Below are 15206 nucleotides of genomic sequence, written 5' to 3'. Positions count from 1 at the left end.
ACTTGAATGAATCTTAACACACAATTTTCCAACATCCTATTGGATATTTTATTTTTTAAATGCCTCCTGCCTTCCCAATTCTGTTCCACAAGCTACCAATTTTACTGACCACAGATCATGATTTACCAACTTGCCCCACTCCAACCACAACATGATCTTTGTCTGCTTATCTAGCACAGATTCTTCTGACTCCCATCACAAGATGAAAAAAGGGACAACATTTATTAATTGGATCGTGTCTTGAACTAGACTTCAAGGATGATTGTTGACAGACAGTATCTACCACAAGACCATAAAATAAGTATGTACTTTTCCTATTTTCTTATTTTGTAAGCACCCTTTTCCAGTTGTTTATTGTATTTGCTCTTTCCCCCCAGCCAATCTAACTCTGTATGTGTACTCCCTTGTCTTGCTTCTGATTTAATTTCTCACACTTAAAAACAGTTTTCAGAAAATGCTTATTTGGTCATTTAAAGGTTTCCTGCACAGCCAAGTGTAGTTTTACAATATGATGTAACTAATGAAATAAGTCTAAAACTCCAAGAGAAACCTACCTTTGAGCACTAAGTCTGAGTAACATTTCAGTTCCTCTCTTGTCTCTGTTGAGAGGTATTGCAAAATACTGAGGGGAACTGCAAGAACCTCAACTGTGGCAATACTAGGTTGGATCTGATGCCAATCTATTCAAGCAGTTGGCATCTTGACTGGGCCCAAAACCAAAAGCAGCCCTTTGGAGATAGGGCTACGAACCATAAAGCAGGGTGGGCTGAGACAATCTGGATGCCATGTCAGTCTTTTCCTGACCTCTAGTAGTCAAAAAAAAAGAAAAAAAAAGTTTTATAGAGGCAAGAGAAGCTAATGCTCCCAGCTTAGGGAAAATGCATGCTACAATATGATGCAGCCATATGGTCCACACAGCAAATTTCTTCCTTTAGCTATTTGTGTGGTAGCTTTTAATATCTGCTCTACATTTAGCACATCAATATTTAAATATTATGCTACTTCATTATACAGTTGCTTGTATGAAAGTAGTTGATTTATTGTTTCAAAAACTGCAGTGGTTTTGGTTTACTGGAGCTTGGGTTTTTTTAAGAGTTTTTTGGGTTTTTTTTAAGAAACCTAATATTCCACTCTCATTGACCAGAAGTAATACATATATTTGAAAAGTGCTGCTGTTTGACTATATAGAATACTAAGACATGTTGTAAAGAAACAAAAAACAAAAATAAATCCTTCTCCCAAAGGAACTTCAATAAAATTAGAGTACATTCCCATTTGAGTTTCAAATTGAAAATATTTCAGGGATTCTTACAAACCATTTGGAACTGCAAAGTAAAACTACAGTTATATTTCCTCAATGTAAAAGAATTATCAGTATAATACCCCAAATTAAGGTAAAACAATTATACAGAACAAGCTACTCTTTCTTGTTCCTGAAAAAGGATGTGAAGGCAGAGGGACGAGCAGTACGAGAGCAGGAGAGGAAAGAATGAAACAGAAAAATTATTCGATCATGTTCTCTGCTTAAAAGTTTATCATTATTTTGAATTACAAGCAATCTATACTCCCAAAATACAGTGCACTACAACTGAGTTGTGAGTATTTGGATATATCTAGCCTAACAAAAGAAAATAAGGTTCAGATGAAGCCAATGGCAGTGATAGACATGGTAACTGTAATTCAGCTTCAGCCCCCAGTTGGATACAATGTCCGTTTTTTCAGTCCTTACATTACTGAAAATAAACATCTTGTTTAAATTTCAAGTATGCTCTCCTCATAACTTCCATAAGGAACTTTTGTCTTATTATAATAAAACATTTATATTAAAAAAAAATTACTTAGAAATTTCTAACAATGAGGTATGGGTCTTGTAAAAGACCATAAGAATACTTGATGTAAAATACTTTTTGACGCTGTAAGAAAGAATGTACTGAACAAAGAAAAACAGTAATTAAAATTTTTGTTACAATGCTATAATTAACATGTCATGTATAACAAACTTCAGAATTGTAGACAAAGAATATCAGATGAGGGCAAAACTTAGTGTCATCTGCTATTTGCACTTAATTAGCAACCAAAAAGTTGCAGAAAATTTTTATCAGTTTATAATACCATGCTTTTTCACAATTTAATCTTGACATGGAAAGAAGCAGGTGTTACACGGCTGTGTATTAAGTATTGAGGTATTGAAGAATGCCTTGGAAAAAAGCAGACTAATATTATTTATCTTGAATATAAGTAATGCATCTGTGCCTGCAGAAGCCAAGTGAAACCAAATCTCTTCATGTGTTCATTTCAAAGTAAAGGCAACTACCTTGCTCAGAATATCCTGTGGCTCAGCAGATGTACTGAAAATCATCAACGTGGTTATATCCAATTGCTAGTCAGGCCTTCTGGAGTCGAAATACACGCAGCCATAAATATTAATGTGTGTGCTTTTCTAGACCTATCTTCAAATGTTCCATCAAATTTTCTTTAAATGAGGAATAACATAAAGGAACACATTTTAACAGGCAAAGCAAAGCAAAGCTCAGGCAACTATTAGGTAAAAAAGGATATCTCAGAATCCTTTAGAGAATTTAACAGTTTCTGCTTCCCTAGACTCTGCATCATTGACATGTTTAAACGCGGTACACCAACAAAGCTTTCTCTAGGAAATGAATCCGTTGAAAAATAAAAATGCTCAGAAAAACCACCTCGAGTTTAGAGGTGGCAAAGAGAAATTTGGCACATGATAAACAAACATGACAGCTGATGTAAAATGTAAAGTCTGTGTGTGCTTAGAGGATTCAGCACAATTTAGAGAGGCGATATGAATACTTTCTGTACACAGAAATCTCATGAACATACTGAGCTTAAAGCAGAAGGATAAGAGAATTAAATTCTTCTTGTACATAAATATATTCTCCCAGGAAGGGAGAACAGCACATGAACCATGCAGAATAGGAAAAAGAAAAGAATCTTGAAGTAACAAAACCCCAGAATCTCAAAGTAACAAAAATGAATAAATGTTTTGGCAATTAAAGTTTGCTTTCATTGCAAAGATCTGTCATTTAACAAATGCAGCACAAAAATTAGAACTTCTTTTAGGCTTCAGCTTTACAGTAGTATTGAAAGGCTCTTTAATGGTAAAATAAAGGAAATTCACACCTTCATCGTAAAAGCAGCCTACCTATTTACACACAAAATAGCGGCCTCGGGTTACATAATTTCAAATGCTTTTCTTCTCAATATGAATAAAATTCACCAGTGAAAGAAACTAGACAACCTGAGATTATACTAGAGGATTTTCTATATTCTTTATGCTATATTACACAGCACAGGTTTTATTCGCCAAACACAAAAGATAAATAGCAGCATCACTGCAGTATCCATTTTTATTTCCATATTACAGGTGGCAAAGTAGCTTTAGTAGCTTTTCCAAAGGAGTATTTTTATTTGAATGACAGTAATATGGGTTAATAAAAGATCTCAGAGGAGCCCTTTTCTGGAACTTTAAAGGTAAATTCATTAATTGGAAGCAAACATACAAAACTTTTTATTTCTGTCTGGGTAATTTCACATGTGCATTGCTAAGTATCTTTCAGTATATCATAACAATTGTAGATTTTAGATTCCAGAAATAAAACACTTTGGTGAAGATTTCTTTATGATCTATTGGCTGTTGAGTCAGAACATACTGAAGTTTAGTGAAAATGACATCTACCATCTATAAAGGGGAATAACCTGATAGAAAAGGATGTATTTATACTGAACCTTATACTGAACCTATAGAGAATGTCAAATCAAGAGTTGGAGGCATTTCCCATACATTTAGGCTTCAAGAGAAGACGGAGACAAGAATGACGAAGCTACAGGGGAGGCTGGACAAGGTTAATTAAAACAGATGTGTACCACCAGAGAAATACTGTCATACTGCTGGTGCTATGCAGCTATGAAGACCACATCTAATATAAATTCACTTTTTACATGTAAAAATCCAGACTTCATTGGTACATACAGAACATATCCAATGTGTATTCCACGGGCTTTTTCTTTTTTCTTTTTTTAATTGAAATTTGCTTCTTTATAGACTTGTACGGGAGCTAAAATGATCTGTTTAATACTTTCCGTTACCTTAAAAGTACAACTCAACGTATACAATCTACAACATGGATAATTTAAATTCAACAGGCGCTATAATATATCCTTGCAAAATATAGCTTTTCCTTGTTGTAACTAAAATAATAATTAAATTCTTACTAATTATATAGTTGTTAGTACTTCTACACTAAAAAGTAGGAAAAAAAAATCTGCCAGTAAAGCTGCTTGCATTTTGCAAGCCATGTAAGTAAAGTGTCTGAATTGACATTTCTCTAAACAACTTTCTGCCTTCGCCAATGTGCCTCACACTAAAATTAAACACGGCAAGAACATCATAGCCAACGTAACATCTAAATGTGATTGCTGAAAAATACCACTTATTTTTATAATTGGTACATCAATTTATTCCACTAAAATTTGAAGGCCACAGGCTGCCTTAAAAGTTTCACATAGCACAGGGTGCACTCATGAAGGAAACTTAATGCTGTTGCTAATCAAGTCTACTCTAGAATATGATGACTTTTTTGTTTCTGTCACCTAATCATTACTATTGCTGCTACACAGTGAGTTTCCAGAACTCAGGTAACATCTTCACCTTGTCCTGCCTGATGCTTTCTAGATTAATCAGTTCTGAGGGGCGTTAGCTCAAGAGTTGGTGCACAATATCCAACCCATCTCCTTGGAACAGGATCCTCATCAACTATTACCCTGGAATTTTCAAAAGTGTGGTTGCTTAATAAGGAAACCTCATAAAGAAATGCCAAGAAAAGTGACAAGTTTTACATCCCATTCTTCAGGTACCCTGCTAGCTTCTACAAAAGCACACTTCCTTATTTGGGATACAGAAGAGTCCAGAATCCTCCTCCAAAAGCCTGTCCTCTCTTTCAGTTTTTTCTTGGGATATCACTTGTAAGAGATAGTGACACTGTCCTTTCAAGTAACAGTACAGTGGTAGGATCCCTTTCCTAAGATGTGAGAACCCAGGGTAAGTGCTGTCTGCCACTCAAACAGCAATTGGATTTCTATTAACTGAAAATTCCTGAAATACTGTAGGGGCAAAAGACTGGACCAGAGACCTGCTTCTCTTCACCTTCTATTTTCCTTCCAGAGCCTTCTCAAATGCCTGACAAATCTTAATTTCTCTTCTATAGATTGCTTTCTCATTGATTTCTTCCCTACAACATGTCCATGTGCAGAAAGAGGGCAAACGACCAGCTTAGGTTCTCATCTTGGGAAAAGCCATTTCCTTGCAACTGTAAGAAATGAATGTAAAAAAGCTTCAGAAAGAAGCATCTCCAATTCCTTTGAGCAGTGGTCTTATTGCGCAGGCCTTGCACGGAAAGAAATTTGCCTCTTTAGCAAATTTTCATTCCCTTCCCTTCTTTTGTAGCTCTCAACACGTAACTAAGAGAATACATTAGGGATCAGCCCATCGTTGCTATGTCTTTAATCTGTTTCTTGTGCAACTGCAGGAGACAGACATGTTGGGAAGAACAACCTCTGACTCCAGAGTTCAGGATGGTGCCACCATGCTCAGCTGCACACGCATCAGGCACTTGGAGAACTCCCCTTCATTACAGTGTGACTTACATAGGTGCTTAGGTGCTTTCAGGACCAGGTGACAATGCTCCAATCTATCTATCAATGAGTTTCCATCATCACTGTTTTGAACCTGTGCACCTCAATTTTACTCTTATCCTACTGTTGGTTTCTATGTGCCTTTATGAATCCAGGTGTCACGCTCACCTTTTTCTGATGTGAAAGTGTTTGGGGTGTTGGGAAGAGCTGAATGCTGCAACACAGCAACCAATGTCATCCTTCAGAAGAAACCAGAATGGCACAAGATTTCACTATGACATCTGGAAGAGGTAAATGCTGTAAGAGTATGGGGAAATCAGGAACTCAAATTTGGCAGAAGCACATTTCTCCCCTCTAAAGCACGCGGAAAAACAAACTAGTAAAAATTTAAGTAACAACACAGTCATATTTAAACTTAATGCAAAATCGTAGTATATGAAGATACTGGAGAGAAAACTGCATCTGTGGCTTCCATGTTCTAATATGAATACATGTGTACTGAAAGGTGTTCTGCAAATCTGTAACGTGAGAAGCACAGAACTATGATCAACTGTTTGCATGCAATTATCACAAATATCTGATGTTATTAGCTGCTGCAACATTATCACTTGGATAATTACCTGCACCTCTTTTCTCATTAAATGGCTGTGTACATCATTACATTTTCAATGAGGTCCAGATAGGATTTTTTTTCCGTCATGCTACTGAAATACAGCTGATTGGAAATGCGACTTCTAGATGCAGAAAGCATCATGTCAGCTGGTGAGGGAAATAACTATATTGCTTTAACACTGAGAACAAAAGTACTGAGCTCTTTAATTCAGCTCATGAAGTTCCATGAAAACCTTTTAATTGCTTCTTCTCTGACTCTGAGTTCTGTAAGTATATATAAAGGATTAAGACTGTGTCTGATATGTTGGGAAATACCAGAGGACTTAAATACAACCCAACCATTTTGCTTCTGCAATAACTGAGCTCTGCTGCCACGTTTGCCACGTGACAAACTGCCATATAACTCTCCCCAACTTGGGAGCAAAGTCCTAAAAGTGTAGAAATCTGTGAGCACTTGAAGACACATTGGAAGCAGAAATTCTAGGTGGCAATACATAGTCTCCTAAGTGTGCTCCTTTTGGCTGAACCAATTCCTTTCATTGGAAAAACGTTGTTTATATGCCCAGACACTAAGTGTCTGCAAAATTTTAGCCATTTTCCAGTACACTTCTACTGTGTATCAGATTTTAAAATACTACAAAAAGCACTTCCTATGAGGCTTGATTAAGGTTAATGAAGTAGTTTAAACCACATAATTCTCTGGTAAAAGAAGAAAGACAACAGGAGATGGTAAAACACGTTGTTTTTTAACTGTGATGAAAATATCAGCATACAGGCCTGGTTTTTGACACTGATGAGGAAGAAGCTTGCTTTACCACTATCTTGTGCTTCAGAGTAATTTCAAATTCAACCTAAAGAACCAGTATTCTGCGAACAACAGGCTTGCCAAATAACTTTCTGATACAGCATTTAATGACCTCTGCCTCAAATCAATGATTTTTTGGCCACTCTTACTACAGTCACAGCTAGACCTGCTAACAACATACTATCAGTCATAAATGCTTGCCAACAAATTAAGTGTTGTAAGAAGGGATGAAAAAACCTCCCATAAATATAATTGAGACAAGAAATCCCTCTTAAATTTCAGCAAAAAACCTAATGTTTGTGCTCCTAAAGAGGAGTGATGGAATCCATCTCCAGCTCACTGCCACTGACTTCCAACTCGGGAAACAACTGACTTAGGCTCTGAAATGGAGGCAGTCACGTTCCCCACTTTAAAGCCTGTAGATATAAGGAAAGGTTTTGATCCACACTTTATTAGTTTCTAAAGGGCAGGATGGATGAGAAGAAATCTAATGGGATAAGTATGAGACTGAAAGAAAAGCCCTGAAGACTGCAAGAAATTAAGAGGTTTTTTTTTTCTCAGTAGATTAATTACTAAACAAGAAAAAGCTTATTTAGGAATACTCTCGTTATTCTCTTTTCTCCTGATCCTGCAATGTAGTGAGTGTAGCTCCTAGAGGAGGATCTTCAGACTCACTGTTTATCTGCATTCCTCACAGGCTTTTTACTGGCCACAGCTTTGCAGGAATTGGTATTTTCATTTTTCAACGGAAGAGAAAAGCCAGGCAAAAAGCACAAAAATTGTATTGCTACTTAACACAAGTCTGCTAAAACTAGAGCAGAAACTGTAGCAGTTTCAGTAGAGACAGCCATGGCACAGTGCACTAACATGCCTTCAGCACTGAGTACCTAGGGAACCCTCCACTAAAGCATGTGCTACTTCATTTATACTTTTAGAGAGTCTCAAACTACCTAGATTAAAGCTTCCTGAGGTACATTTATACGTCTTGGGCATATAGCCAGGACAGAAAGTTTACATTCTTCTCATGGTCTTTCCTGAACCAAGAGCCCCTACCAAAAGTAAATTCATTTTTCTTTTCCAGACCAATATTCCACTTGAAAAATGCCAATTCACCAGAATGTAATGAAAAAAAAATATATTTTTTACTGGCTTTACAGCATGAAGCACTTTGTCTCTCTCCTGTTGGGATTCTCTTACCTCAGCTTCCTCTCTCCTGTTGGGGTACTCCTACCTCATCTGAAGGAACTCCTCATGAATACTCCAGAAAGGGAAAACAAACACACAAACAAAAGCCCACTTATTCAGTGTAGTTCTACTTTTAATTTAGCAGGGAAATATGAGACTAGATTCTGATGCACTTAACCAGCAGGATAGTGTCTGGCACTATGGGTGGAAGATGGTGAGGGATACTGGGTTTCCAATACAAAACAGTAAAACTTTCTAATCCTAAACATTTTTGTTGTCAAGAAATCCATCGTAAACTCAGCTCCAGTGTCTAGTTTATTATGGTAGCTGCTTCTCAGCATATATGATGGCAGGTGTTAGATATAACCTCAGCAGGAGACATGTAATCACAGCAAGGTAAATGAATTAGGCTAGAGGACTTGCTTAGCACTCTGCAGCACTACACGGTGTTACACAGAATTACCCTCAGCAGTCAACTTTATCTTTCAGGTTACTTTGAGAATACTCTGTTTTAATGAGAAGTGACTTCCCAGATCTTTCATATAGCCTCTGTCTGTCTTCAATAGAAGAGGAGAGTTCCTCAAATATTAAAAAAATGCCATAATTTATTATATCATCATTTTCGAGCCAAACATCTTTAACAAATCTTTATCATCTATTGGTGGTTCTAATACAGTGTCTCCCACTTAATTCCGTGAGTTGCAGAATGTTCTGCAATTATGTACTCAAATATGAGAGGGCTGATGCAACTCGTAAGCAAACAAGAAAACTGATATCCCAAAGTTAGTTATGAACACTACAGAAACCCCACTGCTTCAAATGAAAATTTGAAAGTCAGTAATCTGTGTTAAGTATTACCTCATGAGCCACACTGTTCATATTCAAAATATTTTGTTCTATAAAAGAAGAAAAAAGTGTAAACTAAAAAGTCACATGTAGAGAACATCTATAACAAAAGAGTAAGGAAATCATTAGCACTAATTTGTTTGAAAGCTACTAGGCTTTTTGTATTAGTCTTTATTTGTAGGTAAAATACGTTAAAATAAATTGTCTATTTTAGGGTTAAGGAAGCCAAGAACATTGTCTGTCATTGATTCAGAAAATGGGTTTCTGATGTTAATTAATCTTTTACTTCCCTCTGCAAGAATATTGGATGCTCAATGTTTGTAATAAACACAGAATTTGTGCCAGGTTTTGAAATCTGTAAGTCAGATCAGAAGTTACAAAAATGACTGTAAGATTCCTGTAAGTTATAACAACAAGCAATACCTCAGACATAGCTGGTGGCATTATTCTGGTTTTTGAACAAACATGTTAAGTGTCCTACTCACTAAGTCTTTAGGTGTGTTTTTAAAGTAGCTAGCCCCTCCAGTACTTGCATGGCAGCACAGAGGTAGCTGGGTCCCTATTCTGGCAGTTTGCTCGGTCTGATCTCCGTGTTGCTCCACATTGGTAGCAACTGGTATTAATTTACACAGTTAATTGGAAACTGGCTTGAATGTGTCAACATGAACTGGAGCTGCTTTGCCAAAAGGCATGTCCTTAATGGCTGCAGCTATTACCTGGATGTGCAATAAAATGCTAAACATGCTAGTGTTCCAGGTCTAGAAAATTCTATGAAAAAATTTAACACAGTGAGCAAGCTGCAACTCCCACACCTTGATAGTACTTTATGTTATTTCTTGATAGCGTTCAAATGAATTAAAAATACAGCTATTTAAAGTAATCTGGGGGAAACAGGACTGAATAAGAAATGTACTGGATTATCTTCAATATGAATGAAAACAGAAGAAAAGCAGCCCCGCTAACATAAAACATAAATGCAATGCCGCGCTAAAAAATATTTAATGACAAATGGAAAATCAAACGAACTACAACTTCACATGGTAAGACACTAGAGTTGGCTTGAACCGCACATTTGCCAACTGATCACTTTATCTGTCTTTTTAAAATGGATCACAACTCTTCTATGCACAATTAAACAACAATGTACATTTTTCACACAACTACTTCACATTCTACAATATAAAATACTCCTCTGAATCACTGTCTAGTTTATAGGACATCTGCTAGTTATGCATGTCTGGTTACTAGGTCATTTAAAACAATAATTAATATAAGCATTTTCTGCAGACGTTGCATAGGCATTGCTAAACATTATGCAACATTAGATATTCAGAATACAAATAAGCATACTAGGCCATTCAAAAAAATCACATATAGCCATGAAAATCATCTATTTTCACCTCAAATAGCACAAACAGAATCCTCATCCTGGCTACGACCAGCACTGTATTAAACACAGAAGGTTTCATTGCAGGAAACATCCTTTCAACGCACTGAAAGGCAGCCTGTGAAGATTTGATTTTTATTTGGATTTGAACTGTTTTAAAATGAATGAAAGGCCGATGCCAGTGACTCATTGCAAATGCAGTGACATCCCCTTAGAGATATCAAACCAACCACTGCCTTGAATAAAAATTATGCTACTGTCCTTTAGAAATCAGCTGGAACTGCGAAACACTGTGGAAAGATTTTACACAACTGAACACAGTGTTTCGTAAAAAAAATACATGGACATGAATAAAATTATATCCAGCAAATGACAAACAGAGCAGACTCTTGACAATATTTGTATTTTTTAACAGTAATCCATAACATTCTAATTGCATCGCTGTCAGTGACGACTTCCTGCAGCAGAATTAATACAATGCACTTAAATATCTCAAAAAAAAAAATCTCTTTCCATGGCATACAGTCCTTCAGGAATATACTGCTGTGGTGTGGGTAGCCCACAGGCCACAGGTCCTGCAAGAAATCCTGCCCCTGTTTGGGCTCCTCTCCATGGGCTGCAGCTTCCTTCAGGGCATCCACACCTGTTCTGGCGTGGGGTCCTTCACGGGCTGCAGGTGGATCTCTGCTGCACCATGGGCCTCCAGGGACTGCAGAGGGACAGCCTGCATCACCATGGTCTTCAACGCAGGCTGCAGGGGAATTTCTGCTCCAGTACCTGGAGCACCTCCTCCCCCTCCTTCTTCACTACCTTGGTGCCTGCAGGCCTGGTGCTCTCACATATTCTTACTCCTCTCTCTGGCAACTGCTGCCCAGTGTTTTTTACCCTTTCTTAAACATGCTATCCCAGAGGTGCCACCAGGACCTCAGCTGTGGCCAGTGGTGGATCCACTGAAGACAGCTGGAATCAGATGTGTCCAACACAGGGCGGTCACTGGCCTCTTCTTGCAGAGGCCACTCCTGCAGCCCACACCTTGCCAATAGCATAATGTACTGTTTGGGCATATTTTTCTGAAGACATCTTTATTGGACTACAACTAGAGGACTTACAGTCAACTGTAATTGTGAATGTGTATTATATAAACACATTAATATCAAACCGCTGTAACTGTTCTGTTGGATAATGCAAGATGGCATTAATAATGACTGTTTCTATAATTATAGTTGTGAACACTGTTATAAACACATTCTTGGAACAGAAAGACAATGAGAAAGACAGAGGCTGAGAAAAGGGAAGAGCTGCTCTTCCTACAGCATTTACTCCATCTGACTCACAGGACACTTGAAACAGAAGAGCAATGAATTAACCACTCTCATTTAATTCATACAAATATATACAGAAATACATACATGTCATTACTTTTTGGGTCTATTTAACACAATTTCAGATCAGTACTAACTCACTAAAAGCCATGCTTTTATTTATCAAGAAAATTAGAGTACTAGCACCCTATTTACTTCAGTAGTAACTTCATATTTCTCTGCTACAGTAACAATCCGACTTGCACGGTAAGAAACACTTTTAGAAAGTTTTTATTATTATCTTTGATATATCTCTCCAATTTTTATCTAAACCAAAATCTCTCAAATAACTATTAATATTCACAAACATGTAAACAGATAATGTGCACATTAAAGCATGCACACATATGCACAAATCTTATATGACATTTCTTTTGTCCCACTGAAATAACATATCAAGCCAAAATATTTATCTATCTGAAGTGCAGCTATGCTCTCAACAGTCTCATGTGGATTAAAATAAATCAAATGCCATAACTAGTGTGTTTCCCCTCCTGACTGCCACCAAATTATACAAAATATTATATATCGACATCAACTCACTTACTGAAGCATGTTGCCTGAAATTAGGAATGTTACGTGCATTAATTTTTTTCTACTGACAAGGGAGCACTGAACTGAGAGTTCTTGTTTCAGTCTAGTATTACAACATTGTTGCACAAAGCATTTTGCTTTCAAGCCAAGAATTCCCCACAAACCATTAATCCAAGATGTTCTATTCATTATCATCTGAAGTTATTTCTTCTAAAATATGTAGCTCAGAAACTGCTGACAAACTACTTGAAACCATTTTCTAAGTGTATCACATAACCCTCTGGCTAAGGCTAACTGAAAACTAATTAAAATCATTAAGATGATGATTTGAACAAGAACAGGAAAAAACTGCTTAGATGAAATTATGAGGAAAAATTAGATACCACTTGACTGAATTGTGCCCTTAGACAACTGTTTCTCATTTGCAAAAAATGAGCATTTCTTTCCCTCTCCAAGGGGTTTTTGACCTTTTAAGGCACCAGTATCCTCAACCCTCCTCAGACTAACTCGTTCATCTTCTGACCCAAGGCTCCCAAAGCATATTTCACTTCCTTTATGGGCAGAAATAAAACTCCCCAAACCGTAAATACAACTTGTTACCAAATTTAATACCTTTTTATTTGATCATCAGAACATTATTTCAGTTCTGATAAAAAGGCAGGAACAGAAAAAAAGAAACAAGCTTTATGATATCAGATAAATAAAATTCTATGTATCATTTTCCCTCTATAGAAACACCAGTCCCTAGCCTGGACTCTTGCCACTGGGAAAACAAACCAAAACATCTTCAAGCCTGTGGTCATCACATAAGAGAACATTGATTTGGACCTCTTCTATCTGCCAAGAAGACTGAACATCACGTACCAACAACTGCCTTCACAAAACTGAAGTGTGGTAATTAATGAAATTCGGAATAGAAAGAGAATTTCCAGTGATTGAGAAAAAGAATGTATACCTTGTACTGAAAGCCAAGATGACTGATAAGCTATGTGTGTTAGCTCCAACTTGAGAAACAGTATTAAGCAGTAATGAAATAGTTCAGAAAATGTTTAGCAGTATACGCCAAGACCACTGGACAAAAGCCAGTTTAGAAAGGAATTTGAAAGAACCTCCTTTATCTGGGACAATGAACTTATCCTAGAAGGATGATCCAAGTGCCAGATAAACTGAACATTCATCTTGAAGTTGGGAATCCTGCCTTTGCCAGAGGAAACAAGATGCTGAAGGAAAAGGTATTTCAGTTCAGCAATGAACCTCAGATAAGATGTCCACAACACAGGGCAGCATTGATAAATCTACAGTGAAGACCACTGGAAGCATTTTTGTAAGTGAAGGATACCTAAGGCCAATTGGTACACATCATATACTACTACATTTATTAGTACACTACTGATGAGTGCATATGTTAAGGTTTTGTTCTTACAGTCACTTCTGAACATTCACATTGTTTATCTCCTAATTGCCTTATTCAAAAACTAGTTCTAAGTGTTATGGATATATTTATACTGTTACAAGGCTAATGCAGAAGTCTCTCAATGCTACAATCAGTGATTTTATGTAGTGGTCTTTTCGTTTCACCTTCTTTTAGGTGACAATAGTCACAGGAGGCTCAGTCTGTAAAGCCAAAGCAGATGCTGAGCTGGGCTTAAGGCAGTCATCTCCCAGGAGATGGAAATCAGTACATGGGGGGAACTCTTAACATGTCTAGTAAAAACCAGAAAAAAAGAACAACTGGTAAATTTTAGGCTAGTGAATAGTTTAAAACCAATGGACAGATTCTACAAATTTGTGTGGGTGAAGCCCTAAAGGAATGATTGAATTAACAGTGTAAGTTTATAGTTCAGCAGAATGCAAGGGTTGTTGCTATGGAACAAGGTCCTACTGTATGCACTGCACAAAATACATTAACTAATAGTATCACAAATGTCTTTTAAATGCAAAAAGCACATTATCATTGAGACCCTTTGTTTTGGGATATCTCTGCTTTTACTCTCACTTCTTTTCCTCTTTCTTTTCATAGCAGATTTTGATTAATATCTCTTTCAATGAAAATGCCTAAGGCCATCTTTGTTTTATCTCTTATTAGTCCTTCTTCCTTTGAATCTCAGTAGTCCCGTCTGCCCGTTTCTAGTACTACTTCAGATTCATTTTCATGACACCATTCTGTTTTCTTTCTACCTTCCCTGATGACACCAAGTTTCTACTTCTATTTTCTAACCTTTATATTCCCCACATAACAAAAGAAAATCTTTGATTTGCAAAATACCCCTCATAAAAATCACTTGAAAGATCTGAGGATTGCAATTAACAGATTTAGATGAAGCAGCACTTTAACAACAGTACTGTCAAGAAATGCTGAATAAACACATAAGCTAACGTCAAAGAGAAACGAAGCAAAATAAAGACCAACCTGATGGCATCCCTTGACCTGAGGATGGCTTTATCGGTGCGTTCACCTGATCCCAGTTAAGATCATCATCATCTGACTGACTATAGCCACAGGAACTGAGAGGCTCATCAAAAGTACAGCATCCTGTTAAAGAAACACAAAAAGAAAAATTAAACAAGGTATGCGGATAACAGATTATGAATAGCTAATCCTAGCCACTGAAACATCATTCAGTGCAGGCTGTGTCCTTTTTAAGTATCTTTTAATACAAACATTTATCTATTTATTAATCATCACTTTCTGAGAGGGCATAAAACCTTCTTGTCGTGAAAACAAAATCCCAAAGGTAAAAAAGCAGATTTAGGACTGCAGACAAATTTTCTCTTATGAGGTAATCATCAGATATCAAAAAGTAAACAGCAAAAT

At 36.9% G+C, this 15206-nt stretch overlaps 1 protein-coding gene across 6 annotated transcripts in view; it reads right to left on the bottom strand.

Moving 5' to 3' along the window:
• The window catches only part of PTPRM (protein tyrosine phosphatase receptor type M), a 351616-nt gene extending 336691 nt beyond the window's left edge, over positions 1-14925 (bottom strand). For 5 of the 6 annotated variants that reach the window (XM_029959310.1, XM_029959312.1, XM_029959313.1 and 2 more), the window contains exon 1: positions 14802-14904. In XM_029959310.1, coding sequence (XP_029815170.1) covers positions 14802-14811 — 10 coding nt within the window. In that variant the 5' untranslated portion in view covers positions 14812-14904. Of the gene's footprint in view, positions 1-14801 lie in introns of all 6 variants that reach the window. The other variant, XM_029959314.1, reaches the window with a different exon arrangement.
• Between the last annotated feature and the right edge of the window lie 281 nt (positions 14926-15206).

This window comes from Manacus vitellinus, unplaced genomic scaffold (assembly GCF_001715985.3).
Source record: "Manacus vitellinus isolate BGI_N305 unplaced genomic scaffold, ASM171598v3 scaffold_1_pilon, whole genome shotgun sequence".
Taxonomy (NCBI): Eukaryota; Metazoa; Chordata; class Aves; order Passeriformes; family Pipridae; genus Manacus; species Manacus vitellinus.
Note: the sequence above shows the minus strand (reverse complement) of the source record. Positions and strands in the feature narration are given on the sequence as shown.